A 16,051-nucleotide genomic window follows, 5' to 3' on the forward strand; every position below is an offset into this window, starting at 1 on the left:
CCGGTCCCTTACTGACTATTTTTAAAAAAGAACTAAGATGTTTTATGGGTAATTGGCGCGCTGTTACAGAACAAACTGTTTTACTTATTTACTCTGTTATTGCGCCGTAAAGAGCTGCCAGGTAATATTTCTGTGTTCTCATGTGTTGCGTCGGTGGTTAATGGTTTTTTTCTTCCGGACATAAGAATAAACTCATGTGGGATCAGTTTTTTTTTATTATTATTGGCAGGAAAAGTGAAAAGATGTTGAAACTTGTGCTGCTGGCAGTTTAAATACCAGTTTTACCATCATTGTTATTATTGTTAATAATTTAATTACTGCTGCTGCTCAAAGACTCGTGATTAAACCCACACAAAACACACAACACAAAAAGACACTTCTGTCTTTTATAATTTTACACTCCTGTCGCCGGCGTCCTCCGCTCTGACTGAGGTCTAATTAATTCAACGTGAAACCGAGTGGAAAATCACCTCTAATGGACTCTGGGTCGCGTTGATATAACTCGTGGATGTGTGACGGGTGTAAAGAGCCGTGAAGAAGAACCACGAGAACAGGTTTCAGCTCCCTATGGAAAATCAGGCAGATTCAGAATGTGGAGTCTCCTTCTCAAACAACAGCGGGATCTTCTCGACCTAATTACACTCCAGAGAGGGTGAGGATCTGAGTGCGACGTGAGAATTCTGTGGCGAACAAACCCTGATGGAAATGAATTCCAGCCCCGGTGTCACAAATAACCAACATCGGCTTTTGTTCTGGGACCTGAACAGAAAACCCTGAAGAACCACACAATCCAGCCTTCATTATACTCCGTTCCAATTCAATTGTGCACGTTGGCAGATTTAAATACGTCCACGTGGCCTCAGAGACACCAGGGACAGAGGCTGCTAACGATTTTCAATAATGAATTTCTGAGCGTTTATAGCAGTGGCAGCTAAAGCTCTGCGGGACAATTAAGTGCTCAGACGTGATCCTTCAGATGATCCAGGATTAAAACACATTTATCAATTATCAATGCAGGATTTTATGACCTAAAAGTCGAGCCCGTGAGCCACAAGTTTGAGACCTCTGGTACAGAGCTTTACCTGCTGTTACCGTCTTACATAAACATGACCAAATCCATCCTGATCTGTTCAGACGTCGCTGAGATACAAGATATTGTACAGAAGAAATTGTTCAATGGGACTGAACTATGTTACGTTTAAATTGCTGCCAAATCTGTAATATGGATTAGATCCAGATTAAACAAGGTTGGGAACCACTGCTGCATCCCTGAAGGTACCTCCACACTGTGGCAGTCACTGAAGGTACCTCCACACTGTGGCGGTCACTGAAGGTACCTCCACACTGTGGCGGTCACTGAAGGTACCTCCACAGTGACAAACCATTGTGTCCCTGAAGGTACAATACAGTACCTTATTTTCTGAGCATGGAGGACGTCCGTCTTACCTCATCGACGTTCTCGAAGGCGTTGATGATGTCATAGGGCAGGCAGGACAGCAGGTCGATGACAAACCACGTCTTCAGGTAGTTCATGCGGATGAGCTTGGGGTCGGAGATGACCTCCCCGCCGGGTCCCACGAAGGTGGTGTGGAAGTTGAGGACGATGTCCACCAGGAAGATGACGTCCACCACGCTGTCCAGCACCAGCCACACGATGTTGTTCTGCTTGGTCTTGAAGGAGACGTTGTAGGGCACCATGATGGCTGTGTAGAAGGTGAGGATGAGGATGACCCAGTCCCACGTGGTCTTGAAGGTGCAGTAGTGGAGGATGATGTGAGGCGGCGTCTTCGGCGCCTCCTGCTTGTACTGAGGCAGAATGTCGGAGTTCAACTGCAAAACCTGGAGACGGGACAGAGCGGGGACATTTAACGTCAAGAGCTTTAAACAGCTTCTGAAACAGGAATTAAAGGGAACGTATATATACGTATATATGTATACAAATATATAGGTATGAGTTTTTTCTGTTGGTAAAATTACAATACTACAAATGTGTTCAATTTGACTAATTTATGCATATTTTATAGTACAATTTACAAATACTACAATACAGTACAAAATAATACTTCAGTTTAGTCTATTAACTTAATTCATAATTCATTTTGCTTATTTTATACAAGCAGTCATGTTTTATGTATCTTTTATACTACATGTTTCATGACTTTTCTTATGCTATGTATATTTTCTTATATATTTGTTAAATTTCCTTGCTTTATATGACAATTTGTTTCATTTTGCATATTTTTTTACTATAATCTATTTAATTGTATTTGATTTACAATATAATTGTTAAATTTTGCTCATTTTAAATTTTACGTAATTTATGCAAAAATTTGTCCAGTTTTGCCTATTTTATATATATACACATTTTTTGTGTTACGCTATATGATTGACGTTTGCTTATTTTAATACTACAATTCCTTCACTTTTACTTCATTTCTAACACATTTATTCAATTTTGCTTATTTTATGCAACAATTTAATGCCACAATTTGATTCTTCTGATTTTGCTCAATTTATGTGACAATGATTTAATTTTGCTTATTTTACACTGTTTCCTATGTTTAGTGTGTTTTGATAAGAATTCACTTTTTTCCCCAAAGAGACGTGGAGGTGGGGGACAACAGCAGAGACGTTGTGCGATGCCTGGGCTCTGATAACGCTTAGAAGCTGCTTCAGTAGATAAGAACATCAGGACTGAGATTGCCTCTAGAGTCGCATTAACCCATTTGATTGAGTTCAGGTCGACAGTGCAGAACCCACAGGTCCGTTGGTCCGTTTAAAAAAATAAGTAGAGACTTAAGTTTGATTCTGGCCGTGAAGGTCAGCGTGTTACGAGTCGAGGTCGATGTGACCTTTTCTGGCTGATTGAAGAACAAATGTGCTGCTGCTGCAAGTGTTCAAGTTCCACCAGAGGGGGCACTGCAGGACGCCATGGTGTTTACACAGCATCAGCTGCTTTAAAAGCTCCCGCTGGATCAATAGAGTTATTTATATCCTTTATAGATTATCAGAACTAGAGATTAGAACAAAAAATAACGCGAGGATCTTCACACATCTGTAAATGAAGGAAGAGCATAAACTATAGACTTTAAAGAATATTTAATAAAAATGTGGGATATACAGACGACAGAGATGAAGCTGAACAACACAGAGGAACAGACTTTATTTTCTTTATCATCCGAGTAATTTGTGTTGTGTTGTTTTGTTGATCCTCTTTGTTTCTTATTTATATTCATCGTTCCTGGTGCTCTCTGTGATAAAAAACACACCATGAATAACTTCGGCTTGAAATGAAGCAGAAATTGAATGAGAAAAGAGGGAGAAATCAAGAGTTTAATGTCCAAAAATATAAAAATAAAAAGAGAAAAATAAATATCCAGTTTAAGTGGACATGTAGTGATCATCCTAAACTGGTTCTGCCTCATTAGGACCAGGTTTAGGACCAAGTAGTGGATTATTGCACTACTTATGTTAACACACTATTTGATTTATACTACAATATGCAAAATTTTGCGTATTTAATGCATATTTTATACTACTTACTTCTATTATCACTGACACAATGTAAAGATTGTCCTGGTGATGAAGATGAATTATTTCACCTCTCAGTCTGTTCCTACAGTAACGACGAGGCGGACGAAGCCGAGGGCCGACGGCAAGTTTTTGAAAAACTGCAGAGCCGCGTCTCATCTCGCCCTCATCAGCAGAGCTGCCAATCAAACGGCTCCTGGTCAAGAACGGAGCCGCCACTCAAAAGTGAGACTGAGGAGCCCGGCGGCATTGTGGGTAGAAAAGAAAGCCAGAAACAAACTGCCAGGCTGGCGTGACACTCGATGGCGTCCTTGACAGAAGCAGCCAGCTGTGCCTTTCAGACTGAAGAGCAGATGCATCACCTGTGAAATCTATTGAGTGAGTGCACTCAGGACATTAGGAGGCCTCAGCCATCCAAAGGCTTTTTTTAATCTTCCCCTCCTTCCTTCCCTCCCTCCCTCCCTCCCTCCCTCCCTCCCTCCCTCTCTCCGTTACTCTCCTCCTCCGACCAATCTTCACATCACAACCGTCCTAACACCTCATCCATCTCAAGATCCACAAGAAAGACACAATAGCCTCAATCCACCGATGGCTATCTAGTAACAGTTAGATGCCATTACTAGATTACCAACTAGAAAACTAGTACTTGATTGTGTACCGAGGCATCTTCATCTACATCTGTTGGTCACTTCTCTCAGAAGTGGGTGGTGACTACGGCCTTTCCAGATTTGTATGCAGTCTGGTGTTAGTCAGCTACTACAGTGCAATTATATACAGTATAATTGACCAAGCAGAAGGAAATCTGGCTTGTAACCAGAGGTTTGCTGTTTCGACCCAAGCGTTTTTACCTATTTACAATTGGACACTCTAAATTGAGGCCCCGTCATGGGAGGGGGCAACATCCAGTGTACCTCCAGTGCCGGTCCCAAGCCCTGGAAATGGGTTGCGTCAGGACGGGTGAGTTTCCCTGTGACTCGGACTTTAATCTGCCCAACCAATTAATTGGTCTACCTCAAAATGACTCCCCTGTGGTTTGCTTAAATTCACTACCTTCTCTAACCTGAGCAGCCCATGGTCAAGGAGAAAGGGAAGTCCCTGCCAGGTCAAGGGCTGGGGTTTCCCTCAGCATGGTACCTAGTCCCATTGTACCCAATCCACATCACTGTTAATCATTCTACATTGACCCCAGCCACAGGAGGGGGACACATCCAGAGCACTCGGCCCCAAGCCCGAATAAATGCGTGGGTTGACTCAGGAAGGGCATCATGCGGATCATGACACTCTACCATCCTAGAGAGGAAGAGGCCCAGAGAAAAACAAAAACTACTTTCTCTTACCTCCTCCACTCTCATTTCACTGCCATCCCACCCAGTGTTTTCCATTTCATCCTCTCTCCGACCTTAAAACCTTCCCCCACAGTGACACTTGGACAAAAACACTGCACACATCATTTGTGATACGTGTGGATGAAACTTAAACAAATTCTGATTAAAAGCCGCGCGCGCACTGAAAGCGTCATGAATAAAACAGGCTGGAGGAGGGAGAAGACGACGAAAAGACAAGAGACGACACACAAGCCATCATCTTTCCCAAGCCCCCAAATCCATTCTCTGGATTCCTATCATTCAGAGTGCCCACAGCACCCGCCTTCTCCACCCAGCATGCAATTTTAATGACACCTGCAGTCGGCGGCAGGAGCAGTGAAAGCATCGCTCACTGTGTCAAACAGCGTCGGCGAGAAAGTGCACAGCGTGCTTGTTTTCACCCATGAATGCATGTGCAGTTTAACGCAGCGTTGATGAAGAGGCTTTAAATGTTTTCTATGGGAGGTCTGTTTCTGCAGAATTAATGTAAAGAGCAGAGAGTTAACTTCCAGGTGACAGAGTTGTGACTGTTACCTGTGCTTATTCAGTGTTTCCTCAGGAGGTTTGCGTGAACACAGAAACCCAAGCGAATAGGAACACTTTGAGATGAAAGTTTTATAAATTTATGACCTCTTTAAGAGCTCTAAAAATACTAAATAATACCATTAATGCAGTGGAACTACAATGGTATGCACTATTGAAGCTGGTATGAAGCTGACAGACAGGTGTCAGTGTAAATCTTTGTTTTCCACTCACCTCTGCGAGTCTCGACTGCTTGTGGCTGACTTCGTGTTTGCCGATGGGCGCCAGCTGCTGCAGCGTGTTGCGGTTGTTGGTGAGCGCTCGCGTCAGACGGGCAAACTTGGTCCATCCTGCAAAAGAAAAAAAAAAGGAGGAGACATCGGTGAGCCATCGAGTCACAAACATCAACAACAATGGGACAAGGCTTTGAGAACATACAGCAGGTCTGATCTGATGAAGGATGACCCGGGCAGGTCCATGACTCCAGCAGAGAGATGGTGGAGTGACAAAATACTCACACAGCTGCCATTCAACATTTGCCACTAGTGTCACCACCAGCTGGAGTGTCCTCCAGCTGGTGGTTTGCATTTAACGTCCTTTAACCTAATCGAGTCTCCAGCAGCTGCAAGGGTTTGACCTCAAACCTCAAAGACAACGTCTCCTTTGGGGGGAATCGATGCCACAAAAGCCCCTGAAATCTGAGCACATGGTTTCTAATAAACATTGGTGAGGAAAGCTGCTGTCCATGTCTCTGTGTGGTCACTGCTTTCACCGCTGCTAGATTTATAACAACTCCATTTAAAGCCGATAAAATTCAGTGTTTGGTCGACAGATTCAGAAGGTGAAGCCCATGTGGAAGAGTCTGAAAACTGTATTCCCTTCAAAGGCCACCAGGCCCGAATCCACTGCTATTTGTCCCCGCCATGTAAAGTCAAAAGGGGATACTTTAGGTCAGAGGTCAGCACGTAAAATATCACATCTTCATCAAACATCTATTAACCTCTTTTCTTCTAATAAAAAATATTTAATATTGTAGAAAAACCGTGTCACAGGAAGTTACTAGTGTCTTAAAAAGTGTTTTTCAGAATAAAAGACACTGAATTCTGCATGACTTTGTCATTTCTGTGAAGAAAAGCCAAAAATTAAAAGATTTTTAACGCATCTACCTGGTCGGATATTAATGATGGCGGGCCAGTATTGGTCCACAAGCTGCCAGTTGCTGACCACTGCTTTAGGGTGTGGCTATGGTGTGACTGACAGCCAGTATCGTCTGGCTTCCAGGAGAAAACTGAGACTAAACTCAAGGAAGCTTCAGTTTCGGTTTCCTTTTTTGTGATATTGTAAATCCAACAACAATCAGCTTTCTAATAAACAGCCTGATTGAGGCTTTAATCGTAGACCAACAGGCATCTTTAAAATTTGCGTCCTGAAGCGAAAGTGTGTTGTGCATCTTAATCAGTGTTTGTGTACTTCCTCGTTGACCTTTTCCCTCTTCATTGATTAATGTTCCCCAGGTTTGTTGACAGGAACCGTTTTATCATTGTTTGCATTGAAAAGTGCTTTTTTACATACAAGCTCATTAAAAATGCAGGAGGAAAATTCAAAGTGAGCTTCATGAAAAATGGCCACGCTGTTATGCTTCTTCCAGTTCTTTTTGATTTTTATTGAATCATACTTTTCTTTTTGTTATTTAGCAAAAATAAAGAATGAGAAAATAACCTATAGCACAGCCCAGTTAGCCCCGGAGACTCGGTTCTTAGTGAAAAGAACTGAACCTGAGACGGTGCTGCATCAAGAATCACTGAAGGAGAAGATGAGATAAACAATGAACAAGAAAACTGGCTCATCTGTCCTTTTAATGCAGGACAACTTCTGTGTTTACCCACAATGCCCTGTGCTGTAGTCCACTTCCTGTATTTGGTTCACTTGCAGCAAACTGAGACCTACTGTACATTTCAAGGTGGACCAGAGTTCGCTTCTTTGGTTCTGTTGAGCATTCACACCTCCCCAAACCAACTGGAGTCTCAGAGCAAATGAATTAGGGATCTAGGGATGCACCCTTAGAGACGGTTAACATTTAACAAGCTGAAACACACCAAACCTGACTTTCACAGTGTGAATGAAACTTAGGAGAAGTTATCCCGTAGACCTTGCCTGAGTGGGTCAGTGAAGACCAGATCAGCCTTCACCTGCAGAAGAATTCCATCTTTGGTCTCTCGACATGGAGCTGGTCTTTGCTCCACTGGTGGCTTTCTTCAGAAGAACTGATGTTGCAGGGCAACCATGAACAGCGTGAACCATGAAATAAGGCTGCGTGTCATCCGACACCGGTTTTGCGGATGGTTTTTGAGCTCCTGGATGTTGCCACCTTCTCTGAGAAGATGATCTTTTTCAGGTCTACACGCATCTCCCATTCGGCAGGTTCTTGGCAGTTCTACTTGCACTGGGAGACCTGACCCCGCCTCCCTTTGCCTCCTGGTGGTGGCACCTGATGTTTATTGGCTTCGACTCTCTACAACATTTCTTTGTTGACCTGGAAACATGACGTTAATCTCAACTTCTTGCATCGTGAGTGCTGGTCCAGCTTAATTGGTGAGGTCACACCCTGGACAGGTTGCCAGTCCATCGCAGGGCCCCAGCTACATGTCCTGGTTTTTAAAACGTGCCTTAACTGAGGCCTGAATTAGCAGCAATGAAGTTCAAAGTCCGTCCTGTGCTTCAGATGTAGAACCCTGTCTCGTGTCTCTTTCCCGTCACAGCTCTGTCCACATTAGCCTCTAGTTTCAGGGGGGACGGGTTCTCCCGACTCTGCCGCTCTAAATATAAAATCAAATGTCTGAAAGGGCAGAGAGCGGCAGTGCGGCGGCTCAGCGGTCACACGTCGTGAACGACTCGAGCCTTTGAAGAGACCATTATGAATAAAACGTGGACTTTCAAACAGCTCTTAACCCTCAGGCCTCGGGCTGACAGAAACGCCCTCCTCCTCCTCCTCCTCCCCCTCCTCCTTTTGTTCTCCTTTCAAATATAGGGAAAAACTCACTTGTCACTTCTGTGCAGTCGTATGAAAAACAGCCAAACACAACAACACGGTTACATCTCAACAGAACACGCGGCCCCATGCAGCAACAGTGTGTCGCCTTCCCCCGAGGAAACCGCTGTTACGTAACTTAATGCACGTCCTCAGCTTCTTTTATGAGATCTTCTATATGTGCTGATACTGGAAGTTGGCAGCATCACACAGCCATAGATAATAATAAGACGGGCGGCTCTCGGCCAGAGAGCCTGTTTTTTTTGTCCCTGGAGGAAAAGTGCTGCGGCGGAGTTTGTGAATATTGTCGATTGATGGAAAAGCAACACACACGGCCAAAAGTCATCATGATGAGCGTTTACTGGTGAGACGACGCAGACATAAAAACAGCCTCAACCCCACTTTTTTAATCATTTCTGATGCTTTTATTGAGCAGAGATCAGATAATAATAATGTGTAAATCTATAATGTGCTTCATTACCTCCATTAAAAGGTGTACAGTGTATACACAAATGTGTTTTTTTCAATATTTAAAACTCTATTGCAACCTTTTTATATTCTGGTTCTATTTTTTCTATTCTAATGTTTTCTTGCTTTATTCTATTTATTATTATTTTAATCTTGCTGTTGTAACAATGTGAATTTCCACAGTGTAATCTAAATTATAGATATTAACAATCAACTCTTAACTACCAGCTGACGCTCTCTCAGTATGTTTCCATTAAAGGTCAATTAATATGGGTTTTTTGAACGGCTGATGCTGATAATTAGTGATAATTGATTAAATGTTTAACTGTTTAATGATAACGAATAACACAAAAATCTCCAATCTAATTAATATTAACAGGACCAGCAGCGCACAGTAGTCGTCCTCTCCTACATCCTACATCTCCAAATCTATATATACTCTTTATACATATATATATATATATATCTCTATACAGAAAGACAGATAGATAGCTATATATATATAGATTTGGGAATTATTACAGTATGTATCTTATTTTTTAAGAAGCAAATAACATATCGATTTAATCGATCAAAAATATTGTATTTTATTATGTATGTATTATGTATTTTACATGCAGCTCAATGGACAGGAAGTAGTCACGGGCTTGGAATCGTTGTCCGTCTGGAACACGTTCCCCAAGTTTTCTCCGTCGACATGGGAAAAAATAAATGTAAGTATCTAACGTCTGACAAACGTTAAATATCCACAATTATTTTGTTCCAGAGCGGACGTGTGTAAATTGTGCAGCCGTAGGAAATATTCTAATGACTCTTATTTACTCCTCCTGAAGAAGGCGAGTGAGCGCAGGGCTTTCACTTAAAGTGAAAGTGTGTTAAAGGCTCCTTTTACTAAAGCAAACGTCCCGGGTGATTTTCCTACACAGTAACACTGGTGGTTGCGTAATTCAATCTACACATACATGAATTATAGAGCAGTACAACGTCCTAATGTGGTCGAGAACAATATCAAAGCATCACAATGGAAAGTAAGTCAATGTGCTCTTTCCTTTTCTTCTGTTTTCTTTAAGAGCCACGACGACCGCTTTCATCATGAAGCAGAAAACGGAGGAAAAATGGTGAACGAACGCCTCGATGTCACACGTGGGAATTCAAGCCTCCGCCGCTCTTTTACTGACACGTGAGGGGACGAAGAGGACGACGCGGGACAAGTAAATAAGAGGTCTTTTTCACCGGTAATGATAACACTCCAGCAGCACTGTGTGATTTATCAGAGGGGAACACAATAGCAGTAGAAACAAATTATATATATATATATATATATATGTATATATATAAAACACAAAAGACCTGAGCTATAAATAACAGGAGGAGCAGAGCTGGTGAATTCTGGGTTTTTATCTACAACTTTTACGAAAAACCCTCTTCTTCTTCTTCTTCTTCAGTGACCCAGTCACATACAGACAGAGTTAAAGATCCTGTATGTAATTTTTGCTGCGGAACTGTCACACCTGACTGAGGGAGCGTTTGTGTGTATACAGCAGCAGAGCAGGGGCGGGCAGAGAGTTTATCCCATAAAAATCATTATTGTATTTCCAAGGAGGTCCTGGTGGCCAAAATGAGCACATTTTACATAATGTGCTCATTATATTTATATTATTTCTATCTTATTGTAATATATACTGTACATATTACAATAAGATAAAAATATGATAAGATACGATAAGAAGATGCAATAATATACGATAAAATAAGATAATGTACAATAAAACAAGAAAATATATAAGATGCGATAATACATAAGATACGATCCCATAGATGATACTATACATTATGATACATGATGCAATATATGATACCTTAAGATAAGATCAAATACAACAAGACAATGTGCGATACGATAAGACGACATGATAAGCTACCATAAATTAAGCTATAATACGATGTGATAAGACGATATAAGATACAATGTCTTTATTATCGCTGTAGCTCGAATGCCCATCAAGTATTATCTGCTTAATCTTATTCCTGATTTTATTCCCAATTTCTGGAGTTAACAATGTTAACACACCCAAATTGCCCCTGAAGGGATTAGAGAGATTAAAAGAGTAATCTGATTCTGAAGTGAGAAAAGATGAGAAGCACAGAGACTTAATCAGGACTGTGCTGTCACAACTCATCTCGTCACAACTTGTTTTTAAATGTGAACCAAACAGCTGTTTACATTTGAAAAGTTTCACGCTGAACTCTGCAGAACAAAACGACGAGTGAACTAAACAAACTCAAACAATTCAACGCCTGAGGCTCGTGTGTGTGTGTGTGTGTGTGTGTTCTGTCACTCATGCCCATCAGCTGTCTGCCTGAAATCATGTCTCGCCTGAGGCAACAGACGTGTGTGTGTGTGTGTGTGTGTGTGTGTCTTTCACAACTCAGCAACTCGGCAGGAAACAACAACAACAACAACAACAACATGGACGTCCAGTTGACCGGTCTGCCGCGACACCTGTTTTCTCTCTCCCAGATGTTGATCGATGACGCTCTGCTCTCTGCGGTCTCACCGCCGTCGTAAACCACAACCGCTCAATAAAGAGCGACTGACTCGATCTCAATAAACATGCAGGGGAATTCTCTGATCTCCGCTCTGATCGACAGGCTCCAGGAAACACACACACACACACACACACACACACACTCACACAGATTCTTTAGGTCTGAAAATGGCTTCAGAGAAGTTCAACCCTCTCATGAGCAAGATTAAGATACGCTGAGATAAGATATGCCAAGATACGATAAGGTATGATGAGCTACAAATCAACCTATAATGTCTGTAGCTCCAGATTTTGGAGTCATTTCAGAATGAGCGCACACAGTGTGGATTATGATTCATTTAAAATCTGTTTTCTTATTTTCAGATTCTCAGTCTCTCTCTCTCTCTCTCTCCATCTCTGACGCTGATGTGCTGCGGCGTGTCGAGCCACCGGAGCGGCCAGAGTCGGAGCCCAGAGCAGGTTTTGGTCTGCAGCACGAGAGAACTCAGCTGCCTGAGCCTGTGGCAGCCAAATCTCTGCTCCTCTCCCACTCATGTGATCAGCAGTCCACAGTCCACTGCTGTGTGACACAGTAACACTGTATCCTCCTCACTGCAGCCTCAAACCAGCTGTATTTAGGTGAATCTCTGCTGTCTGTCTGTCACTTAAAGCCCACCGCCTCGTTGCCAGGGTGATCCTGCGTTTTACGAGCCTGTCCATTACTGCTTATGTGAATATATCTGTGAATATACTGTCATTACATGAAGAACCATCTGTTTAATCATGCGATTCACGTTTCAAGTCAGAACAAGTGACGGCGAGGCCACACACACGACAACAGACAACAGCTCCTGGAACTTTCCACCATCACAACTTCATCTCTCCACCAAGCGGTTAAAGCACAAACGCTCATATTTGAATAACAATAATTATTCTCCTTTATATTATCACAGAATTGAGTAATAAACACTGTTAATTCTACCCAACCCCCATTGCTCCGGGGCGCTGTTCAGCGACTGCCCGCTGCTCCTAACTCCTAATTCTAGGAGCTAGTAGAGGATGGATTAAATGCCTTAGAGGATGGATTAAATGCAGTAGAGGATGGATTAAGTGCAGTAGAGCATGGATTAAGTGCAGTAGAGGGTGGGTTAAATGCAGTAGAGGGTGGGTTAAATGCAGTAGAGGATGGATTAAATGCAGTAGAGGATGGGTTAAATGCAGTAGAGGATGGATTAAATGCAGTAGAGGGTGGGTTAAATGCAGTAGAGGATGAATTAAATGCAGTAGAGGATGGGTTAAATGCAGTAGAGGGTGGGTTAAATGCAGTAGAGGATGGATTAAATGCAGTAGAGGGTGGGTTAAATGCAGTAGAGGGTGGGTTAAATGCAGTAGAGGATGGATTAAATGCAGTAGAGGATGGATTAAGTGCAGTAGAGGATGGATTAAATGCAGTAGAGGGTGGGTTAAATGCAGTAGAGGGTGGGTTAAATGCAGTAGAGGATGGATTAAATGCAGTAGAGGATGGATTGAATGCGGTAGAGGGTGGGTTAAATGCAGTAGAGAATGGATTAAATGCAGTAGAGGCTGGGTTAAATGCAGTAGAGGATGGATTAAATGCAGTAGAGGATGGATTAAATGCAGTAGAGGATAGATTAAGTGCAGTAGAGGATGGATTACGTGCAGTAGAGGATGGATTGAATGCAGTAGAGGGTGGATTAAATGCAGTAGAGCATGGATTAAATGCAGTAGAGGACAGATTGAATGCAGTAGAGCATGGATTAAAAGCAGTAGAGGATGGATTATTTGGAGTATTTCTTAACTTCCTTGAATGAGAAGCTAGTCCATCAACAAACAGTTAGCCATGTAAACATCTTTATAAAATATCGATGTGTCCAGGGTGTAACCCGTCTGTGACTGCTGTGGCAGATGTTTGCCGTGTCTTCATCAGCAGCAGCAGCAGCAGCAGCATCAGCATCAGCAGCAGCAGCAGCAGCAGCAGCGTTGTCCTCGGCTGACTCAGAGAGACGCCAACGACACGCTGCTGTGACAATATCTGTTCCACTCAAACACTAATTACATGTTCAACCTGTGTTATTCACGTGTCGCCGAGCCCATAATGAACATTACACAACAACTCAGCGGGTCATAGCGGGTTCTGGGGGTCGTGGTGATGGTGGTGAACTCCATCACATGTGTTTACATGTACAAATAAAGGGCAAACACGCCCACTCCGTGGTGCCCACGACGACACCCAGGGCAGGAAGCTGACACTGTGTATCAGTCAGGGGACAAAGGACAACACCAGCCGCAGCAGCACCCACGTCCACATCCAAGTCCACGTCTGTCACGGTTCCTGACAACATCACAACCTCCTCAAACACAAGCTGACAACGACAGACGTCGCCACACACACTGCTCACATCACGCAAAACTGGAGACGACTGGTTTGGACCAAAGAGTTAGAGGAGAAGACACCGAGAAACCTTCTCGCAGGAACAGAGGGGACGGAGGTGGACGAAGAAGACGAGGAGGACAGAGGAACGGAGGGCGGCTATGATGGAAGACACACAAGATGAGGAAGGAGAAAATAAATAGAGGGGACATGAAAGACAGAGAGGGACAACCACGTTCTCCTTCCTGCTCGTATTTAAAAACATCGTTCAATCACGTCCATCTCCAGAAAACGAGCAGAAGAGACGCAGGGACAAGTGTCTCACCTTTGGTCGTCTCGTCTTCAATGGGCTGTTTGAAGAGCGTGATGTCCTTGAACGTGCAGAGGAACAGAACCACCTTGTCGTTCTCGTTCCTGATGGGAGCCACTTGCATGTAGAACCACACTGGACTTCCTGTTAGAAAATGAGAGAGATGATTCAGTTTCAATGATTTCTTTGTTATTTGGAGCAAAGAAACCGGAAAATATTCACATTTAAGAAGCTGAAAAATGACAAAAACCGGAAAATATTCACATTTAAGAAGGTGAAGAATCACAAAAACTAGAAAATATTTACATTTAAGAAGCTGAAGAATCACAAAAACTAGAAAATATTCACATTTAAGAAGGTGAAAAATGACAGAACGTCGCTTTTAAACATAAACTGATGAGTAAATTCATTATCAACCCCGTTGATCATCAGAAAATTTGGAAAAACCTCACAAAACAAACAAACATTATTGACTTTTGTCCAAATCAAATCTTGGTTTTGGCTGAAAATTGCGATTTTTTTTGTTGTTGAAGAAACAAAACGACAGACTGAGATTTAATGTTTTCTAAAAAAAAATCTGGCAAAGAAATCTGATCACGATTCCTTCACTTGTTTAAGAACAATATTAGTATTTAGCAACCGATCATAGAATTGAGTGTCAGCTGCAGATGTACAGAGACAAACGTGACTGTAAATGAGAGCGTGATCAAACAGTGGACTGAAATATACCATTTTTATGCTTAACATTTCAGCAGTTTATGCTAAACTGTAAAGACTTGCACCTGGAGCAACAAATAACTTTATTATTTCATTTTTCCTTTCAAAGAAACAAGACTTCTTTAACCCTTCTTCGACCGTTTGTCACGTGTACGTCTCATTACCGTAACTCCTAGACTATTTGTGATATCGAGAAAATTCAAATACGATGGTCTGGCGATCTGTCCACGGTGTGAGACTCCGCCTACGTCAGCTGACACACGTCAGAGACTCATGTGGAGGATAAAGCAGTAGAACATGGATGGATACAGGAAAGCAGAGAAATGTCATTAAGGTCGAACCTCGGGACTCGTTCATTGAACATTTTTCTGACAGTTCTACAACCATGAAATCTACATAAATCCAGGTGGTCTGATTATCATGATGCACATAAGAGGGTTAAAGATGTACGCGATAAATAAAAGTGTGTTTTTGGCGTTTTCCTTTGTTAACGGGCAAAAAATACTGCAATTAAATGTCAACAATTGTCTTCTTGTAGGTAAGACCACAAAAAGTTGTTTATACGTCGATATATAAAGCTTCCAATGAAGTTTGTTTGAGTGGGCGGGGCCAAAAATGGCTCTTTTATGGTTGAAAAGGTGGTTTGGGCTTTAGTTACTCTTTCATTTCCTTTAAATATGGAAAATGGCAGCGTTTATCTGCTCGGCTGTGTTTCATTCACACACTGATCCTCACAAAGAACAAGTTTAAGTCTTTAAATCGCACAAATTCAAGCTGATCTCTCACGGTCTGACAACTTAATGTGGACGGTCACCACACACACACGCAGTGAGGGAACTCACTGTTCCTCCTGCAAACAGCTGACTTTACACACACAGTCATTTCATCTGTGCTCAGCCTCCATCACGCCTCCACGCTCATGATTTGTCAGCAAATTTCTGCCATTTTCAAATGGACGTGATGGGTTTTTATTGTTTGGTTGTTGTTTTTCTCTCGCTCTCCTGCTGTGGATTTTTTCCATCACTCTCAGGAGACGAGGACATTTAATGGAGGACTATTTCTGTCCATGTGTGTTCTTTTTCTGGCGACTCAGCTGAGCCAGTCGCTCTGTCACTCACACGTGTTTTTATTTATGTTGATTTACACATAAAACATGAATGAAAGTGAAGAAGATAATATAAAACAATGCTT

The 16,051-nt window shown here is 42.3% G+C and overlaps 1 protein-coding gene across 1 annotated transcript in view; it reads right to left on the reverse strand.

The window, feature by feature from the left end:
• kcnh5b (potassium voltage-gated channel, subfamily H (eag-related), member 5b) overlaps nt 1–16,051 on the reverse strand; it is an 88,949-nt gene that overhangs the window by 59,124 nt on the left and 13,774 nt on the right. The window contains exons 4-6 of the mRNA XM_058616180.1: nt 14,159–14,287; nt 5,652–5,767; nt 1,447–1,839 (exon numbers count right to left, since the gene is read on the reverse strand). Coding sequence (XP_058472163.1) covers nt 1,447–1,839; nt 5,652–5,767; nt 14,159–14,287 — 638 coding nt within the window. The remainder of the gene's footprint in view (nt 1–1,446; nt 1,840–5,651; nt 5,768–14,158; nt 14,288–16,051) is intronic.

Source organism: Solea solea, chromosome 18 (assembly GCF_958295425.1).
Source record: "Solea solea chromosome 18, fSolSol10.1, whole genome shotgun sequence".
Lineage (NCBI taxonomy): Eukaryota > Metazoa > Chordata > Actinopteri > Pleuronectiformes > Soleidae > Solea > Solea solea.